The sequence below is a fragment of the Sceloporus occidentalis genome, unplaced genomic scaffold (assembly GCF_023333645.1).
Source record: "Sceloporus occidentalis isolate IW3139 unplaced genomic scaffold, rSceOcc1.0.p SCAF_99, whole genome shotgun sequence".
In the NCBI taxonomy this organism is placed as follows: Eukaryota; Metazoa; Chordata; class Lepidosauria; order Squamata; family Phrynosomatidae; genus Sceloporus; species Sceloporus occidentalis.
The window spans coordinates 2058293-2080646 of NW_028317079.1; the positions used below are offsets into that span (position 1 = coordinate 2058293).

The 22354-nt window shown below is 39.3% G+C and overlaps 1 protein-coding gene across 1 annotated transcript in view; it reads right to left on the reverse strand.

The window, feature by feature from the left end:
- Positions 1-22354, reverse strand: part of LOC149284099 (serine-rich coiled-coil domain-containing protein 1-like) — a 304267-nt gene that overhangs the window by 249209 nt on the left and 32704 nt on the right. The window contains exon 3 of the mRNA XM_089497149.1: positions 3456-3546. Coding sequence (XP_089353275.1) covers positions 3456-3546 — 91 coding nt within the window. The remainder of the gene's footprint in view (positions 1-3455; positions 3547-22354) is intronic.

Consider the following 22354-nt stretch of genomic DNA (forward strand, 5'->3'; position numbering starts at 1 on the left):
GAGGTCTGAAGTGACCAACCTTGTGCTCCCTAATGTTGGGCCGGTTAGAGGGATCTTATACAATCTTACACAATCTTACACCTGCCTCTGTGTGGCCCTGAAGAAAGGCCCAGGAGAGGCACCCTCTCCACTCGCCCCTCCCCTATAGATATGCTACTGTTTTAGGGGCTTCATGGTGAATCACATTGCTACCCCAGAACACGGGGCTCTTGGGCAATTGGCCAGTGAACCATACATTTAGATGGTACTGTGCCATTCTGTCCTACAGAGGGGTCAAAAGAAGGAGGCAATGGATAATCTAGGGGGGCAATTGCCCCCCTGTAACGACGCCTATGCATGCAGGGAGTTCAGCCGACACCCCTCCAGCAGAGCATTTAGGTGGTAATTAAATACACTTAAGGGTATTCCGGAGAATACCCCCATTAAATTGCAAAACAGAACATAGAAAAACTTAAAGGGACCATGCAGTGATCATAGATAATATAGCATATGCATGTAGCAAACTTAGTACACTGGCTAGAAAACATTAGCAAAGGAAAGAAAAAACATCACATAAAATAGTCATAGAAAAATAGTCATCTATTGAGTAAAGTAAGTGCATTATTACATATTTGGTAATATAATGATAGGACATCATTCAATTGCAGCTGCTGACTTATGAACCGGAATGTATAACTTGCCTCCTCACCATGTCTGGTGTTACCCATTTCTTTAAATAAAAAGTGTGAAATATCATTTCTACTTTCATGCTTTCTCATTTTTTGTAGCAAATATAACTGGATATTGGCTAAAATAATCTAAACATTCCATTTATGCTACAGTGAAATCTGCTTCAGGGAAAGACTGTCACAGCATTTTAGCTACTGCATCTAGATTTGGATTACATTTTGGATACAGATATGCAAATAGTTCATGCAGAGGAGGTCTAGCAAGCACCAGGCCGGGAGCCAAGAGCAAATCCAAGTAGCCCCTCTGTAAAAAGCCAAAAAAAACATTTCGCAGACAATTAACTCAACGATGCGCTCTCCAACACACAGAGAAAATAGTCAACAGAAAAGAAAGCAACATAACTTATGGATGTAAATGCCGCGTAAGGCCACTTGAACATGTGGGTGCCCTGGCGGATATATTGGCTTTCAAGTAACACGCAACAAAAAGTTACTGGCCCCAAATCTTAAAATTAAGATTTTTAATTAAATTAAAACTGCCCCAGGGCAATTGCGCCCTAGCAGGGGTAGGCAGCAACATTATCGGTAAACAACATTTGACTAAATGATCCATAAGCAACAATAGCTTACACAAGCCACGTTTTTTTTTTTAAGATAACAAAACTATTGTAATAGACATTTCTCAAGAAGTAGAGGACAACTGTTTCTGAGATTATTCAAAATACCGTAGATGATAACTGCTTAGTAAGGAATGAAAGGGTTATGCCTGGGAGGATTGGAGCAAGGGCCTGGAGTTAGCTTCTCAAGCTGCTTGATACCACCGAATTAAGTAATTTTTGGCCAGCATACAAACTAATTAGCATGATATGCTTTGCATGCCCTCAGGGACCAATATAAAAGAAAAAAAGTAAACATCTCAAAAATTACCCAGTGAAAAGTAACACTTTCCAACAAGTTTTCAGATCTCTCTCTCTCGCTAAATGAAAAAACGCACAAAATCTAGTGGTAGCTTTCCTAACAACATTCCTATCTTTTAATACTAATGGCATGGCTCTACACAAAAGCATTCATGTTTTATTCATATGTTAATATTACATTATTGTTTTATTATTATTTAGACATAGAATTAAAAGGAAAATAACACCCTTTTGGCCCATCTAGGCTATCATTTTTACTGCAACCATAACCTTAAACCTTATTTGTTCCCTGGTTATGCCCAAACCATCAAAGTTTACATTTTTTCCATTGCTTAGGTTGTATACTTTCAGAAGCAAAACTTTTGTTGGAATCACCAGGACCGAATGGCATTCTGGCACACCCAGCAAATACCCCATAATTACCCAATCTAATGCTCAAGGCAAGATATTCCAGGCAGCACGCTATGTGGGGAAAAAAACATAGCGTGTGGCCCGCATATCCATCCAACAGCTAGCCATTAATTTTAAAAGTGCCAGGGCCACCTCGTGTTCACCAGTCTAGCCCCCGGGAAGCACTATTAAAGCTAGAGTCAGAGCTTTTACCGGAATGTGGAACATGTTTTACATTGTAAATCATTTGTGTGTGTGGGCCTTGTACACACGGAGGATATTATGTTTATATATCATGTATTGTTTGATAGCCTGTGCACCACGACTTTCTAGATATACCAGGTACTTTTTGTATTTTGGCTGCATTGGGTCATTTCAAATTTAGATAATAGATCAAACACTCCTCCATCTCAGCAGTATAGCCTCCATGTTAACTGTTATGTTCTTGACGTGTTCATAGTTCCATTAAGGAATGTACCTAATGTTACTCAAAAATGAAAGCACAATCCCTAGAATAGGGGTGTCCAACCTGTGGCCCTCCAGCTGCTGCAGGACTACATCTCCCATCCTCCTCAGCCAGCCCCTTAGCTGAAAGAGCATTATGGGAGATGTAGTCCTGCAGCAGCTGGAGGGCCGCAGGTTGGACGCCCCTGCCCTAGAAGAACGTCACCTGCACTGAACTCATATTTGACCCTTTTTGACATGACCCACATACTTACGGTAGCCATGCATTAACAAGGTAGAGGCGCCCTTCTTCTGCTTCGTTAGACCCAGTCCATCGTCGATATACAAATCGTTTTACATATCTTTTGTTGTCAGATGGAATGTATTGGGTCCTTATTGTATGATCTACTTATTATGTGAACGAGTTAATTATTGATGCTCAGGTCTGAAAATGTCCAATTTGTTGTATTTGCAATGTGATGTTCTGTATTGTACTATCTACACAAGCTTTCAATAAAGATTAAATTTAAAAAAAAAAAACTAGAGTCAGAGCTAGCTTCTCATATTTGCCTCCAAACGCAAAGCACGGCTAAAAGCCACTAGCTTTAAAAAGTGCCAGGGCCGGCTTGTGTTCACCAGTCTGGCCCCAGGAAGCACTATTAAAGCTAGAGTCAGAGCTAGCTTCTAATATTTGCCTGTAAACACAAAGGACAGCTAAAAGTCATGCATATACAAGCTGTTTCCAAACTCAAGAGTAAAAGTAAATGTTTGTATATGAGGGGGTTTTTTTTTAGTTTGTATTACGTGAAAACATTTTTGGCCCTCCTACAAATATCTTACGTCATCGATATGGATTAAAAGGTAAGCCTGCTTGTATTTATGAAAAAAACACAATATGTAATTTATGTTGATGGCCTAAATATGAAAGGTAAATATGGGTAAACAAAATGCTTAAATTGCTTCTGTTCTGAAATAAAAGAAGCCACTACATGACAATTAAGGGTTTCCAGCAAAAATTATGTATCAGATTGCTTACCTCTCTGATGATACTGTTCTTCTGTAAACTCCAAGTCAAGCATGAGATCATCTTCGTCCAACTCACAGGATCCAAGATTATTTAGAACATCCTGTTGAGAGACAATAAGATGTCAAAATTCAAAAGCTAGCTGTTTTGTTTGCCTTGTAGTGGTATACCCGTGTTGGATTTTCAGTGGTCAATTCTGTGTTTAGCCAAACGCATCTCCTGCAAGCCATGGAGCTAGGGTGCGAGGTCAGTGCAAATATATAGAGTGGATTCCACTGAGTTTCTTAATGCCTTTGCATGGTAAAATGTTAAGATTTAATGACAGCTATATCTCATGATCCCCTTGTTTCATCTGAGAAACATAGGATATGACACCCAATTTCACCGGATGATATGACAACATTAATCCATGCGTTTGTTCCTTTCGTCTGAATTACAGTAATACACTTTACTTGGGCCTTCCAGAAAAAGAACTCCATCAACTACAGACAGTACAAAATGCAGCAGCCAGACTAACCAATTAAACTCATTCATGTCACATAACAACTGTTCTCCACTCCCTGCATTGGCTTCCAATTAAATGGCGAACATATATAAAAAAATTGGCCTGCTGACCTTTAAAGCCTTAAACAGTCAAGGCCCACAGTAGCTGAAAGGGCTCTTCACACCCTATATTCCATCTCGCTCTCAGCCAACGGATCTCTCCTTTTTGCACCCAGAATAAAAACAAAGTCAATACAAACTTTCCAAAAATGTTAAAGACTCATCTCTTTTATCAGGCATTCAGTAAGCTCATCTGACCATCAGAAACGGTTAATTTATATGTATGTATATTATTATGTCTTATATATTTGTAAAGTGCCTTGAGTCTCACAGGGATATTATAATTTTTATTATAATTATTACTATTAAAAACATATGTTGTGATTGTATATTTGTATATGTGTGTTGCTATTAGTAATAGAACTGCATTACTTAATATAACAAAATATTGAAAATAACAGCTTTTAGGAATTCTGTGTTGCAAATTCAGTACGACATTTAACATTACAAATTTTTCAGCTCCTGCAGCCATCCCATGAGTCTTTTATCAGGTCAATACACAACAAGAGATACTAATTGCAAAACATAATAATAAAACTATCGATAGCACTGACTCTTATGTTTCTAGAACACCGTATTGATTTGAGTATTTACTGCTCTCCAGAGAAAGATCCGACTGAACCCTTGGAACTAACTTCAGAGCAGAGTTTACGAATAACATAAAAAAAAAAAAAAAAAAAAAAAGAGAAAGCAAAAAATGCTTGCTTCTCTTATACTGACTTGTAAAACCACAATGAAGACCCACCCTGCAATTTCAACCATTCACCAAAGGCAGATAAAGACAAAAGAAAAAATATAACACAACTAAATTAAAAGGATAAGAAACAGCACTGCCCTGCTAATATAACAACTACTTTCTGAATTACTTTTCAAGCTACGTGACCTTTGATTCATTCTAAAGTATTATATTAATAAAGTTCTAGTAATTTCTTTGTAAGCTAATACGATAATAGGTTATTAGCTTGTGTGTTAGCGGTATACTGTTTTAGCATAATTAAAATTAAATTTAGTATCTTTCTGGATATGCTATACAATGAAATACCTCTGTGACTATGAACTATCCTCCAGTGGTAGACTGGATGTGGATTTGGAAACCCAAGCAAATGTCTTTTACTTTCTTGTTGAAAACTGAGTCAGGTTTGTCAGTAGTTATAATTAATATAAGAATTAAGGTGGCATAGGTTGCCAGTCACCGAAGCCTGGTATATTTTTTCATTCTACTTAGATTTACAACATAACAAGATTCTATGCGTTCAGTTGGATTGTGGAACCATACAGTACATGACAGGATGACATACGATGGCAGTTTGAGCCTATGGCAGCTTTTAGACCAGCGGTACATTATAATGAAACATGGTCCAGCATAAAACAGCACATATTATTCAGCTATTTCATTTAAGGAATAAGCTGTATTATTCCACGTCTATCAGCTCACACAGAAAGTAGTGGAAATGGGGTTTCAAAGTACAGACCTTCAAGCTTGTGGAATGATAAGTATATATATTAAACAAGGAATTACTGAAACGGGTTTATGAACTAAGCAGAAAACACCGTACTTAGGGTGGAATTACATTTTTTGTAGGCAAGAAAAAAAATGTATACAAAGTAATTTAACAGGAATTGCCATTGCACAGGTCAATCACCAACATCCATTGTTGGGAGACCTACAAATCAATTGAAGCTCTAAGGAGCTAGTTAAGTTGCTTACATGATATAGCCAACTATTGACTGTGCTTAGACAAGATATGCATTATATAGTATTACCAACTATTGACTATGATTGAACAAGATATCTGCTATATTTATATCTACCAGGGATATAAAAGGTTCGTGTTTTCAATATGTATAAAATGGCAGAGCATATGAAATTCAACATGATGTATTGCAATTGTAACACAAAGTCAGAAAAAAAGCATGTTAAATGAAGATTTTTTTGGATGTCTTCTATTTAAGTGGTTTGTTTGAAATGTCTTCTTTTTTTACTGCATACAGAATGGAGCTATGGTTATAAGACAATGAAATATCTCACTGCAGTACAGTAAATGTATCTCCCTACTAGTATACTTGGGGATGTAGTGGGTTGCACCTAGAGCCTCTGGGTGAAATACTGCTTTTCAATGGCTATTTTAATTTCTGGACTGGGGAATGGTTTTTGGTCATGCCCATTCATGACTACCTGGAGCTTTCCTTCTTCTAAAAATTAGGCTTTGCAGTCAGGTAGGGTAAGCCATGTGAGGGGTGTCATTAGCCATGCAAGAGCTGTCCAGATAGCATTAACTCAGTGGGGAGTGAAATTGGGCAGGGAGAACACCGATCCCTTGCCGAAGAGAAAGAGAAGAGATTTCCCAGGTAATTTCCCAGGTAATATCCTGCCAAAACACTCCCCAGGTTCCAATGTTTCGTGCCTGCTGCCTACTCAATCCACTTCTCATTATAATCAAACTGGGGATAGCCCACACCAACATGTGGTTAGACTTACCCCCTTATAACAACCACAGTCCTATAGTTGCAAAAGCCAAGCGGAACTAGGCTTAACCAGACTCTGGGTTTGACACGTTCACGCATTTTCAGTAACCATACTTCTCCAGTATTGACAAGCCAGGACCAGGCAGGTGTTGGGCAAAACTCTACATCAGCTCGCTAAGCTATAGTCACTACATACTGTACATTAGTTTTCCTTTTGTGTACTGAATACTTAGTAAACTAAGTAAATTAATAGGGTTCTAACATAAGCTATTTTTAAAAAGTCCAACTTCTTTTACACCAATCTAGCAAGAAAAAGTGACTTCTGTATTCATCAGAACAACAAGTGTCACAAACAAAACAAAAAGTAAACTAAACAGTGGAATTTATTGTTTATTGGGAATAAAAGGTGTAAGCATTGTACAGTTGTGATGTGGACAAACACAGACTAATTTATTTTAAGAACTGGCATCATAGCAGTCAGGCACAGTGGCAGTAAGCAAAATCTCAGTTGCAGCGTTAATGATTTTAATGTTTTGGCATAGCGTATTGCCAGTTTTATCTGCACAGTTAAAACGCCATGCCTTCAAATTCCATAAGGGTTTGCTGTGCAAACACTTGGAATACAAATGTATGTAAATACAGGCACAGGGCTATTATTCACTCCGGAGGACACATTATGGGTTTTGTGAGACAAAAAAAATGATTCAGATATGCCACTTGAGCATAAAAGCACACTGATCTAAGAAGGTAAATAATATTATAGAATATGTATTTATTTAGAGCAGTTGGTAGCAGAATCTGCATGACAAAACAAGAAGCTTTCATTAAATGTCTCTTTCCTTGGCCAGGACTTTTCAACTGGAAAAATGAGTCAGCCCTTACAATACAACATTTCAACTGACCTACTTCTTTACTAGGCACTCAATAGATAACTTTAGAAGTCTCGATCACAGTAAAAAATATTGCATGCAACAAGTCAGTCTATTAAGTACTACATTAATGGATTAAAGTCCATTTATAGTCGAGCAACCCAGTAAATTGACCTTTTGCTCAATAAGAGCTTTGTGATGTACTACTCTGGAACCTAAAACAGTATAATTAACGATAACCACCTAGCGCTTGCCTGTTCCCCCCTGGGGCAGCCATGTTCTAATGATAAATTAAGTGCCTGTGTTCCATAAAGTACATCAACACATCATCGAAAGACAGGGTTACTTCTTTACACACAGTTTGGTCTTCAAGAATGGACCGATTATTCCATACATTAAGAAAGATATAGTGGAGCTGGAGAGGGTTCAAAGACGGGCAACCAGAGTAATAAGGGGAATGGGAGGACTACAGTACCCAGAAAGATTATCAGAATTGGGGTTATTTAGTTTGGAAAAAAGACGGCTTAGGGGGGACTTAATAACTATGTATAAATATATAAGGGGACAGTACAGAGATCACTCCCAGGACCTATTTATACCCAGGACTGTATCTATAACAAGGGGACATCCTCTACGGCTGGAGGAAAGAAGGTTTCTACACCAGCACAGACGGGGGTTCTTTACAGTAAGAGCGGTGAGATTATGGAACTCTCTGCCAGAGGAAGTGGTGATGGTAAACTCAATAAAAGAGTTCAAAAGGAGCCTGGACGTGTTTCTTGAAAGCAATAATATTACAAGTTATGGATATTAGATTAATAGGGACAGAACGTTGATCCAGGGATTTATTCTGATTGCCATATTTGGAGTCGGGAAGGAATTTTCCCCCTGGTATGGGGCAATTGGCATCTGCTTCATAAGGGTTTTTTGCCTTCCTCTGGATCAACACAGTAGGGACACAATATGTATATAGGTTGAACTTGATGGACTTTGGTCTTTTTTCAACCTTATGAACTATGTTACTATGTTATTTGTTCTGGACAAAAGACCAATAGGGCTTTTTACTTGGCTGTTAAGCGTGCTTTGGATTTTTTCATTGCAAAAGTGCATGGTACATTTTAGGATGCCTCAGGTCAGCTGTTCTGATTGTATTTAATCTGAGAGCCAAATCTTTCCGGAAAATGGAACTCTGGAGTTAATGGGATATCTTGTTGTTTGGCAGGTACACTACCAATTATGTTTTAAGAGCACACAAATTAAAGGCTGTTTGCGTATATCTTCATTTCCTTTCAGAGGACACTGGTGATGGGCATTGACCCAAGTCATTAACGGTTTAGTAAAATTCCTCCATTTGTATTGAGCGCAGATATAAATAATGCTGTGGAGAATACTACCTGCTGTATCTTCTGCGGGATATTCTTCGCAGGACAGATGCTGTTATCACTGCCAAAAGCATGAGGTTCTACCTACTATTTCATTTCCACTCTTCTGCTAAAGTTTGGGCAGACATTCAAGCACCATCTATTAATTTGACTCCACATGTCTTACAATAGCAACCCAGCTTGTTAATTGGAAATGCCACTTGGTAGCTGACCATTTTGTTATAGTAAATCATTAAGCCCAACTGAGATGACTTCTTTCGCTTAAGGTATAGAATATATGCTGTTTTTCTGTTAAACAGATAAATAGGTTTTTTATGATATTTAGATTGAATCTCAGGAAAATGTAAATATTTGACTGAATGTGGAGAAACTAGCATTTTCTAATGGCTGAAGTTCTCTCATTCTTCTCAAATGACCTTACAAAGGCTACCAGATCCGATCAACTACCAGAAACGTAATGAAAAGAGGTCATATAAGGGGCAAGGTAGTATGATAGGACAACATAAATTTGTATGAATACTTCTAGCAACTTCTCAACAACACTCTCATTGAAGTCACTAAAGCAGCAGCCAATCATATGTATGGTAGCAAAATACCAGTGTTAAGATAGCATGCATGTGATTGGCTGTTGCTACTCTCATTGATTTCAGCGGGAGCTCACTTCAACTGGGCATTTGCAAGGACTCTACTAATGCTCCCTCTATTAATAGGGGCAGCTGGAGGGTTAAATAAATGTTTAATTTTCTTATAATAATGTGTTACCAAGCAAAAGTGTCCCAGGCACAACGATGAGAGCCTACGAAAACCTGTACAAACAAGAAAAAAATACCTTAAGGAGAAGCTGCAGCTTCAGAGCTGCAGTCACAGGAAAGTGCTCCAATTGAAATCAATGGGAGCACTGTCCGAGTACGTGCACAGGACTCCCTGAAGTGCATGAAGGGGTTCTAAAGAATCCCCTCATACATTTGCAGTGTAAGGGGGACACAAAAGCTGCCATATGCATTGAAGTGCATTTGATGGCTGGAGTGTCCCTTTAAGTTGCCAAGGATAGAAGTTCAATGTGAGAAGTTAGGTTTTTTTCTTTATAAGTTCCAGTTCATTACATTTTTAGATTGAAATGGAGCAGTCAATAGATTTTACATTAATCAGTGTGCAGTTGTGCTTAATAACACACCAGAAAATAAGATTAGATTTAGTTATTTATAGACAGCGCCTGTTTTTTCTGTAATTGAGCGGCCTGTAGTCTGGACTTTATCAATCCACACAATCACAGTCAAACATACTAGTAGCAGAATAAAACAAATAAACAAACAAACAAAAATTAAGTGCTATTTTATCATTGCGATTCTTTTCCAAAGAAAATTGAAGGACATCACTTTATTAATCTGACTGCAAGCACCATTAAACCAATACGTTTACCATAACCATTTATCGGATTGTTTACAGATATGGTAGGTTTCTAATGTACAAACACACATAAATATATACTGTATATGTTCTGTATAATCTACAAATATATCATGCAGCGTGTGAGTAAACAAAAAAAGGCAGGACTACAGTCAAGTGATAGATATCACATATCTATTATGGGTTATCTTACTAACACAAAATCTATTGTCTTCTATTAGTTTATATTAACAATAGAAAAAAATTAGAACAAACAGCTATGAAAACCATCATTTGAAGTTAACATTATCATTCGCTCTGAATAGCATTATATTGTCATGACGATTGTGCTTATCAGGGCTCAGATTATAAACTAGATGAATAGAATTTATTACGTTTACTTGTCTGCTGTAAAATACAGTTAGATAGACAGCTGGATATACTTAGGTAAATGATCCACACAACAATCTCAAAAACAATGAGAATTTAAAAAAAAAATGTAAAAAAAACCTTAAAAAATTCCAGGCACATGCGTGGAAAGAGCTCCCATTGATTTCAGTGGAGAGGATTGTCAGAGCAAGGAATAAGCAGGGAGCTGCATCTTCTCCTTGAATTCATATTCTATTAACATACAACGGCAAATAAGACCACCTGGTCTGCCTACTTTGGTGAGGCTGTCAAGGACACTTAACTGTCCCTTTCAGAAAAAAATTCTTACAATATCCAATAAACTGATGTACTTAAAATATACAATCGATCTATGTGCTACAGCCCCTGCATTCGTTTTTGTCAGGCCATAGCTAGACATATAAAGAATTAAATACCGTCTTAATTTACTGAAAAATACCCCTCAGTATATTCGAGGTAATTTTATAATCCGACCTCAAATAGAGGTCTGACTATAAGACTAAGATCCTGGTCTCCTGTAAACTCTCTCTCTGGCAACTGGTGGACGTCTGTGCGATGCCGTTGCTGCCCGGCACTTCTATGATGGAGCGCCGGTGTGACCTGACCTGAGGGGGGCCAGAGTGGCAAGCCGGGGGGCAGGTTGGCAGATAAAAACAAGAAATGCATTTTTCTCAATCATAGTTTTTATGAAAAAATAGCTTATATGTGAATAAATATTTACTAGTAAAAAAAAAAATTTCTATAGGGTAGTCTTATATTTAGGCTTTTTCTTTTTTTTTCTAAATTAATATTTAAACTTTGTAGGGTCGTCTTATAATCGAGCAAATATGGTACATTTTGCATATGCATCCCCAATTAATGGAGTTGCTTTATTTTAAGGGAATATTTTGTAGAACGAAATATTCAGTAAAAAATACAACTACTTAATACACAGTAGGACTATAATATTGACTTTCACACAATTCTGGAAAAAGCAGAGTATTTTCCAGAGCTGGCTACTCAATTGGAGCATTGTACTTCCAAGTATCACAAAGCCACCACTGTAGGCAAAATTCAGCGGTGACTGCAGCCAACCAGCGCGAGATACCAGCATATCACATAACTATTACAACCACCGGTACAATGAGGACTATGTTTCCTAGGCATGCAGACTGTTATGTACATTCACATACATAATAATATTAATTAGAAGTTCTATAGCACAGTGCCAGAACCGGCCCCATGTAACCCAAGCGACCCAACATCACAATGTCATTGTATGGCTGGTGAAATCGTGCATGACATAAAATTGCTATGCACAAAAAGCGGCTTCTTTAAGTCGGTGCCCTTGACTGCCTACTACTTTATCTGCCTACCGTCGCTTTATCAAATACCTATAATTCTTGGGCTAGTGTATAGCTATTGCTGTGTCGAATTCCCGCACATAATTACCGTATTGATTATGAACGCTGTAATAATATAAGGGCATATATGTTGGATTCCAAATGTAACTGCTTATTCTCATCAGAATCACTGTGATTGTGGGGATTTAATATTTAGACTAAATGAAACAGGAAAAATACCAAGCTTTACATAATATGGCAGGACTGTTGATTGAATAGAATGAAGAATACCTATTAAGCAGGAGTGTCAATGTTCATATATTATTTGAGTAGATTTGGTTACCATGGCAACACGCACATAGCAGTTTGATGTGTAATGCAGTGAATCAGTCTTTGATAAAGAAAATTGGATTTTAATATATATTTCTTTTTTTTTTTTCTCTCCCCTTCCCACTCCCGCCCCAACATACCAATTGTCTGATGGTATTATTGTTTCTTTCATAGGAATAAAACAGAATGATCTCCTTAAACAATGGGGTTTTAGAACTGCATACCCAGCTTGTAAAGTTTGCTAGCGTACCAAGTCATTGAAACATGCCTAACAGCTCTCAGCAATAATCTGAGACAGACAATACCCTAAGGTTGCATGGAATAAATAACCGCACACAGCTGTACTGTTCTGCAAGCCAAATGGATTGCTTTGCGTCACCCGATGCATATTTAAATTCCTTGGTACGATGATTGGCAGGTCTTATTAGGATAAATAAGGCTTGGTTTCTAACATTAAACAGAAGCCCCTTAGGCTTAATTTCAGATCCGAGCAGAAGCAGAACAATAGAATTTGCTGGGAGTTGGTGCCTTGAAACTATTCTGTCCATTCCATTATAGTTTTCCAGTTGCATTAATAGAGTGCCAACAACTTAGTGTGGTTGGCTACTCATATTCACAGATGATGGACCAGTACAGAGGAATTAATCGGTTGCCATTGGCTCATGCCATTTTGAGAATGTGATCACTAGGGGTTTTCTGATCAAAGGACAAATATTACTATATACACTACCATTCAAAGGTGTGAGGTCACTTAAAAATGTTTTTGAGAAAAAAAGCCACATTTTGCCCATTAAAAAAACACAAAATGGATCAGAAATACAATGTAGACTTAATGTTAATGCTGTAAATGACAATTGTAGCTGGAAATGGCTGAGTTTTAATGCAATATCTTCATAGATGTACAGAGACCCTTTATCAGCAACCCCCATCACTCCTGTGTTCACTAATCCAAGTTTAAGTTTCAAAGGCTAATGGATCATTAGGAACCCCTTTTGCAATTGAGTTAGGACATGTACCCCAAACGGTAGTGTATGTATGTTGGGAATAATAGAGCGGGCTGGTAAAAGTGGGGTCCCCTTTGAACATAAAATAATTTATATGTAGCAGTGACTGGTGAAAGACAAGTAGACTCAATAAATACAGAACAATTCTATAGCCTAAGTTCCAGTCAAACTTGCTTACGGAAACATAACCAGATCAACAAAATCACAGATACGCTAAATGACTATAAGAATAGGAGGATGGGGAGATTTAATAATACAAAAGTAAAAATAAATATATTATACTGCTGAAAAATGGAAAACAAGCCCAAATTGTGTCAACTGTATAGACTGTGAACCTCCTTATACATACACCTACATATACATACACATGCATACAAGAAATGGGAACCTTCTTCAGTCTTAAGGGGACTGTGTTAGGCCACACGGGCTCCCTGTCTACTACTGTCTACTCCCTGTCCCTCCAATGTATAATTGGGGTAGCGCTGTCCCTACTTGTGGCTAGCCCTACCGCCCTGATCTCCAGGCAACCCATCCAGGGAAAAGGCTTATATGCGCACAGCCAGGTATATATATATATGTATATATATATTTATATATATATATTATTTATAGAGCACCGTAGGTTCTGCCGAGCTATATAAAGAGTTATACCATAGTTGCCAACGGTTCTGAATTTGCCAGAACAATGCTCTTTTTTAGGTCCTGTCTTGTCAAATTATGGTCTGTGCCAGCATAAAAATACTGCCTATTCATAGTGCATTGCACTGCGCACAGGCAGCATTACAAAAGCTGGAAATTAAGCTCCAGACACCCAGTATCTGTACCGGTTAGCCAGGAGCTCAATGCTGCAGGGTCACACAGCTTCTGTAACTCTGTCTACATTGGGCCTTTTGTCCCCGGATACCTGGAGCAAAATCTGGCAAGTATGGTTATACGATAACCCATATTTAGCATATTTGGGCATAAAATCATACACGTCCCAATAAATGGAAAGTAAATTCAGCATATATTTCAGTGAAGCTGGAAAGAGCCATAAACTCAACAAATGCAATCACACACCACAAGAAAGCAATACAAATTATTATTTACGTTGGAATATGTCGCCAGTGAGCCCAACTTCTTGCGACAGCCTTTAGTCCAGTCCTAATGCCAAGCTGATGTGCCGTTCAACCACGCTCAAAGGGTGAATTACATTTAAGAACAGAAGTTTGCTGAATCTATAATTACCCAAGAAATTCCCTATCTAAAATGTTTCAATACATACATTCAATATTTAGTGCCTTGTGGTCTCTGAGTCACATCCTATAACTTTGGAGAGCTCAGGGTGTTAGGATAATTTACTTGTCGAGACAGGTCCCGCTGTGCGGTGTCACATTTTCTAGAGAGACACGGTACATTATTAACAGTATTGGTGTACTGCTAGTTCGGGCTGTCTTTAAAAACCAAATCTAAAAGAAAAGCGAGCAGAGCTGTGCCGACTACCAGAGGGAGAATTAATCTAAGGTTTCCTCAAGCAATGACCTTGGTCAAAAAGATTACTTCTTATAGAGATGTGTCCCTTTCTAAAGGCTTTACAGGTTCTACAATGTTGCCCGAACTTCGCATTCAATTTATTGTTGAGGCGTGTACCATATCTGCATTTGTGCAAATTCTATTTTTATTTTTAAACTAACAAATGCTGGAGAAGAAAAGAAAAGAAAAGATGTCTGAATAACTGTATTTATCTATACCTGGCAATTTACGACTACTCAAACAAAACAAAGGAGTTATAAATGAAAGTTTAATATTTGGTTCCTGTACATGTTTGCATGTAAATGCATATGAATTCTAATCGGAAGAATATTAATTTGATTTTACCGCAACAATGATAGCCTGCCATCTAGTGGGAATTTGGGATCAAGACAATGGAAGGAAAATGCATGGACCTACTGTATAGCCAATTGCACTTGATTCATTGTCTATCAAACTGATTGGCATGACGCCTTTTGTGCTAATCATTAATATTATTGCTGGTACTAATAATCTGCTGAATTTCCGAGCAGACAAAATTCCAGGATGAGGTAATGTACACCTTTAAAACATACACAAGGTCTAAATATTGGCTTACATGGCTCAATAGTTGAATTAGTTTTCATTTTACATTCTAGAACGTAACACTCTTTGTTGTTATGGCTCCTATTAAATACAAGACATGCCATTGTATTAGAAACAGATGGCCAAATAATTTTTAGTTTTCACAAGTTTGGCACTCATATTATTATTATCTTTTATTTATATAGCGCCAACAATTTATGCAACGCTTAACACAATACATATATTCAAGGTGTATGACATACTAGAAGATAATGGGCTCAGCGTGGCTTGTCAGTTAAGAAGGAGGCGAGTATACGTTCTTCCCTTTGCAAGGACATTTTAATGTACGGTGGATGAGCCAAAAATGACTCATGTCTGCCACCACCACTGTCATGTTCATATTGTTTGAAATAGAAACTAAAACTGTGTAAGAGAGATAAGAACCATTAGACATTCTGCAACAATGAAAAAATGATTCTCCTAACTCAAACTGTCCTTGTTCTTACGCAGAACACAGACACAATGGCCTAACATCAACCTTGGCCCCCTTAACTATAACGTTCTGTGCAGGATGACAGGACACCACCCAGCAAAATCATGACGCAATAATTCTATTGAGAAAGGATGTAAGATCATTTAATGTAGCCACTGCTGCTGTGCAAAAAAGCCAACATTCTGCTTCACTTCAAGGTCCTACAACATGGTCCATACTGGCCATGTGTTCCACTGTATCATCATGTAAATAAAGTTTCCCCTTAATTTATTGAAGATTGATGACAAACCTACTGAAAACATGACAATATAGAGTATATTAGGAATGCTAATCACTTTTCTACATCAGACAGAAGGGATACTCAATGAATTGGCTTAACAGGCCACCCTGTAAAGGTTGTCTAGGTTGAACAGAACACCTGTGACCAGGTACAAAGGAAGGTTCTGGGGAAATTTGGGGGGTTTGACACCATAACATCTATGGAATATTGTTCAACATATATTTATGTAAACATGGATATTCCTGTTTTTGTCCCTGTGCGTCTACTCCCATCAGCAATATGATGTCACAAAATTCAGATTTTAAAAACTTTACCTTTATCCTCCCTCACTCAAGTTTTGAATTCTCTGGTGAGAACATAAGTTAGGAATCTATTCTAATCCTCAATAAACTTTGTCTAATAAATTGCCATACATACTTTTTTTCTGATGCCTTTGTAAACAAGTATATATATATATATATAATGTCAAAAAATCTGCAAAGACAGAATAGCAAAGTTTGTGATAGTAAGGTTGGTAGGATCACAAGTCTTCAATCTCATATTAACTTGTCAAGGCTGAAAGTTTTGCTACTAACGTAGCCTACTGGTACACTGACAGCCAGTGTCCTGTGTATAATATGAAACATCATTTTCTTGTCATACATGAAAAAGAGAGGGGTTTATTACTCTATACTATCACATGTCCCCTTTTCAGGTATGTTTTAGAGTAAATTACATACCCTTTCACATACAGACAGGAAAGTTGCTCCTCTGTTTGTTCGTCATACAGTCTTACCTATGATGGGTTTTTTTGAGTTTTAGAGTAGGTTTGAGGCAGGCCAGTAGGCCGGGACGGATTGACTTAGGGGCTGATGGAGCTCCAGCTCCAGGCCCCTACCTTAAAATAGGCCCAGTCAGGACCGAACTGACTGGGCCTATGCGGCCTCTACGGCCGCATTAACGCAGGGCATAAGGGGCACCTGCCCCTTAAGCTCGCCGCAACTGCGACCGGGTCCGCCACTATAAGGGGTCGGGAAGCCCCCACCAGGGCTGGCCTTACGGGTGTGCGGCCGCACAGGGTTTAAATTAAAACATCGGGTTTTTTTTTTTTACTTTATTTTACATCCTCCATCTTAAATAAAGTTTTTGTTAACTTTATTTAACATAGAGGATGTTAAATAAAGTAAAAAAAAAACCCCGATGTTTTAATGTAAGCCTTGTGCGGCCGCAGACCACTAAGGCCGGCCCTGGTGGGGGCTTCCCGGCCCCTTAGAGTGGCGGACCCGGTTGCAGTTGCGGCGGGCTTAAGGGGCAGGTGCCCCTTATGCCCTGCGTTAATGCGGCCGCAGAGGCGCATAGGCCCAGTCAGTCCAGTCCTGCCGCGGGCCCGGCCGCAGTTGCTGCTTGCTCCGGCAACAAGGTAAGTAGGGTGAGGGAGGGGGGTGCAGTGAGAAGGGGCAGAGGGGGGTTAGATAGTGAGAAATGGGGAGAGGGGATAGATAGTGAGAGGGGGTACATAGTGAAAAGGGGGAACATAGTGAGAAGGGGCAGATAAGATGGGGAGAGGGGGTAGTGTGAATGCGTATGAGAATGAATGAATGAATAAATGTGTGGATGAATTGTGTGAATGCGTATGACAATTAATGAATTCATGTGTGGATGAATTGCTTGAATGATTTGTGAGACTGCATTAATGAATGTGTTAATGATTTGTGTGAATGAGTAAATGCAAAGATGGTACATGAAGGGGGGGCTTTAACAATAAATAAATAAATAAATATGGGCTGCTCGGGCTTAAATGCCCGGGTCTATTTTTTGTCCCAGTCCGAGCCTGGTTTGAGGCTTCATAAAATAAGAGTACCTCATAGCACCTTTAATACTGACCATTTTGAAGATGCAATAAAATTATATCCCTGGTTGGTTTAGGCCCCCTGCTGCATCTAATAGGGCTACAACTAGTAGTTAAGGATGCCTTGTCATTCTGCAGGAAGACATTAAGGTATTGATAGCTACATGTGTCTTTAAAGCAGGTCTTAAAAAAGGCTGTAATGGCTATATTTTTCCCACTCTTAAATAAATGACCATGTTATATTTTAAGTGCACTTGCCTTTTCCAACAGAAAAAAAAAAAGTTTACCATAGATTATCTTCCAGTATCTTGAAAACCTGGAGTTTTGATGGACTAATTCCTGGCATAAGCAATGATAGACATTTTTCACAAAAATTACATAATCTTCATAGAAATCTGCAAGGTTTTAATGTGCCGTGGAGTACAGCGAGGTTGTATCTGTAATATTACAGGAAAGGAGGGAATATGATAAAAATCTGAATTAAGATGTAGTAAAAAAAATAAATAAGTGGATTTAATTCAATTACTGAAACTGGCTATGATAGAACAGAACAATATTTAGATACTATATACATTAAACTATGCATTAGATTATATAGGGTATAAAATAACTTATAGCAAGAACATCATCCAAGGGTTTGCCTTACAGTTTGCAGGAACTGACATGGTCTTCTAATAAGATGTTTCGACCATCACCTGTAGTGTTGGAGGTGCTCACATGAACACCCCAAGTAATTTGATACCGTTTAATGGTATTATCAACCTGACTTGAGAAAGATTTGATTCCTTTTTTTTTATTTTTTTTTTTTTATTTTTTGTTTCCTAATGGTTTAAGCGTAAAAAATCATAATGTAGTTTTTTGATTAATCATCTGCATAATAGCTATACCTCCAACAGTGGCAAGAGACCCAACATTTTAGGTAATAATAATGTCGGGACAGTCACCTAATGTAAATGAAGATTTGTTTCACTTAAGTTAATAATGAAACGGCAGGGTAATAAGGAATGCAGTAGTTAAATTTTATACTTTGAGTTGAACAAATTTTTAAGTAGCTATTATTTATTATTTAAATATTAAGAATCCAACAATAGGAATTTCCAGTGAAAGTAAACTTTTCATGTTAAACTATAGAAATCCTTTTCCAGAACAAATGAGAAACGTATTACAGTACACTGGTATATCATGTGTCTTTTTCCCCCCGATGAAATTAATGGCATTCTCATATGGTGGCAGTTTGACTAATAAGCAAAGGTATTTGCTATCGGCAGCAAATTTTTCCCATTAGTGATGCTTTTGCTCATCCCAATTATTTTCAGGAGCTCTGCGACATGCTATTTAATCATGTGAGGAGAGATAAAGAGAATATAAAATGAAGCAGAAAATGAAGAAATAATAAAGGTTCCTTAACTAAGCTATCTTCATTCCTAAGAATTGTGAAGACCTTTCTCCCAGCCCTGAGCTAATGCACTCAGCAGAGAATAATATGTTCCTTAAACTAGCTGAACTGCAAACAGCTTGGAAAATTCACTGCTGCAGGACTTTGAAACAATTCTATAAAAAAAAAAACCCCATAGCTACCTTACACAGCAGTATTTTTATGGCTTTGCCTGTTTAAAACAATATAGTTTTCGTTGTCGCTGTAGCCAAAGGCTTCTGGGGAATGAAATTTTATGTGAAAATGTATTTCCTGAAATGCTGACCACACGCTTGCTTACCTTGTTGTTTGCGATGGAAAGCCTTTAAAAAAGGAAAAGCCCATTAGCACAACTTTACATAAGTTGACTTAGGCAATAGGAGGAGAGAGAGAAAGAACAGGGGTGGAAGATAATAAACTGAATCTATCTTCTAAACAATAAAAAAATACAGTAGGCTCCTCATAGTGTACTGGAACAACTTGCTGCATGAGGCCTAACCTAGAGAAGTTCCACCAGCCTCTCACTTTGCGCCCTCAACCTCGTCTGACTGCCAGGATGAGGGCAAAGAGGGCTGGGTGATATTAAACTATGGTGGCTGTGCATAGTTCTCTATAGTGTTAAAGGGATATTTTGGGAGATCTCCACACCCCTTAAAATATGTTGGGGTGCAGTACGAGCTGCAAAGTCGATTTAGAAGTGGGTAAAGCAGATGGCGTGGTCCACTCACTTTACCTAAACAACTAACTGGTGTCGTGATGGCCGGTCAGGACAGTGGCACAGCTACCTGAGACACGAGAACTCAACTGAGCAGTGTTGTTACAAGAAGCCTAATGAGGACTACCATCACTATCCAGACCTCCCACCCTTGATTGAATACTCCACCAAGTCAATAAAAAGTACGGAATGGCAGTATAAAGTCAAAACTGTTGGATGACATTCAGATATATTTTGCTAATGTTTCTAAGTGTAGGGAGATATTAAGACAGTAGTTAAAAAAAAAAAAAAAGAAAAAAATCAAAATACTCTGAGTATAATAAATTTTTTCGTTGACGCCCTTCAACAGCCTAATCTAATTAAGGATATCACTTGGGATATATAATTGCCTTTATTAGGATGCAAAGTAGTTAAAAAATGTGTCTGTCAGTTAATTTAACAAATTCATCCTTAACTAGAAGTAATGTGAAATTATCACACCCCTTATTTCTTCTACCACAGGCCTATTTCAAAAATACTTATGAACGTTTCTCAAATTAAGCCAGTAAAACTAAAATGTATCTCCAATTATTCCAACAATAAAGAATGTCTTGTCATTCCACAGAGGCGCTAACATTCAACTCTGTTGTATTAATTGTCAGCTGTAACGTACCTGACTGCTGGTTCCTCCGGGTCCGCGGATCTTCAGCCGCCGCGGAGAAGAGGGAGACCGCCGGCTTCATCACAGCGGCATCAGCCGCCACGGAAGAGGGGGAGACCCCCCACCTTGCCGCAGCAGCCTCAGCCGCCACGGAAGAGGGGGAGACCCCCCACCTTACCGCAACCGCCACAGCCGCAGCGGAGAAGGGGGAGACCCCCCGCCCTACCACAGCAGCTTCAACCGCCGCGGAGGAGAGGAAGACCCCCCTCCTCCGCAGGACAGCTTCTGCCGCCGCGAGGACGGGGAAGACCCCGCAACTCCACACGGCAGCCGCCGCCTTCTGGAGACTGGTCCGGTCCTGCCGAGCGTACACGCTCTTCTGCACGCCACCTAGTGGCGCCAGCCGGTACTACCGGTCCTTTTAGAAATTTGAGATCTCGCCAACTCCAAGATGGCCGCGGACCGGAAGTGACGTAACGGCATTTTGAATTCATGGCGGGAAAATGCTAATTGAAGTCTGCACTTCCTCTTTCTATTTAAGAGCCTCTGAAACCTTCCAGCCTTGCCTTCTGATGGTTGTACCTATCTTGTATAGTGTCATCTCAGTACGCGTTCCTGTTACCGATTCCTGGCATCTGACTCTGGCTTACCTCACGACTATCCTGACTTCTGGCTTCCTGACCTCGGCTTACCCTGCAACGATCCTGACTTCTGGCTTCCTGACCCTGGCTTGCTCATTGGCTATTCTATACGGGACTCTGGTGTTCTGTCTATTGGACTTGCACACGCTGTTCTACCTGATTACAGGTTCTACCTTACGCTGTGCGTGACAGAATCAGAAGGCCAACATGAGACCTGCATCGGTAGGACAGCAGAACTCCACGGAGGATCGTTTGGAGGGGATGGATTACCGTCTGGATCAGTTTGCCCAAGCTCTCCAGACGTTATTGAAACGTACCGACCCCGCGCTACAAGGTCCTCCGTCAATTGCGGTCCATCAACCTCCGCCTGCACCTGTTCATTCTGTACCTGCTCATCTACCTCCTCCTCAACGTTACGGTGGCGAGCCTGCAGCATGTAGAGGATTCCTGAATCAATGTGAGATTCATTTTGAACTTTCGCCTTACGCCTTTCCTACTGAACGGGCTAAGGTGGGCTATGTGATTTCCTTGCTCACCGACAAGGCTCTCGCGTGGGCCTCTCCACTATGGGAGAGAAATGCTCCTCCGGTTCGGTCTTACTCGGAATTTGTCGCAACTCTGCGTTCTGTGTTTGACATTCCTGGAAGGAGGAGTACGGCATCCGCATCACTGTTCTCCATCCGCCAAGGTTCTCGTTCCCTCCAGGAGTATTCTATTGAATGCCGCAACCTGATGGCAGAGGTCAACTGGACCAACGAGACACTAGTCGCCGCATTCCTAAATGGACTATCTGAATCTCTCAAGGATGAGATTGCGGCCAGAGACCTTCCTACGGATCTGGATGCTGTAATACTATACGTCTCCCAGGTGGACTTGCGTCTCCGTGAGAGAGAGGCTCAACGCGTGAGTCTAAGACAACGGGAGAGAGTACTGAGGGACACCGTACGTCATTTTTCTCAGGGTCTGAGGGGTCCTACTATAGGCATAATTAGACCATCTCCTGAAACCAAGATCACCCGTATGACGGTTCCGGTTCGACTAGTCTGGTCGAGGGGCTCCG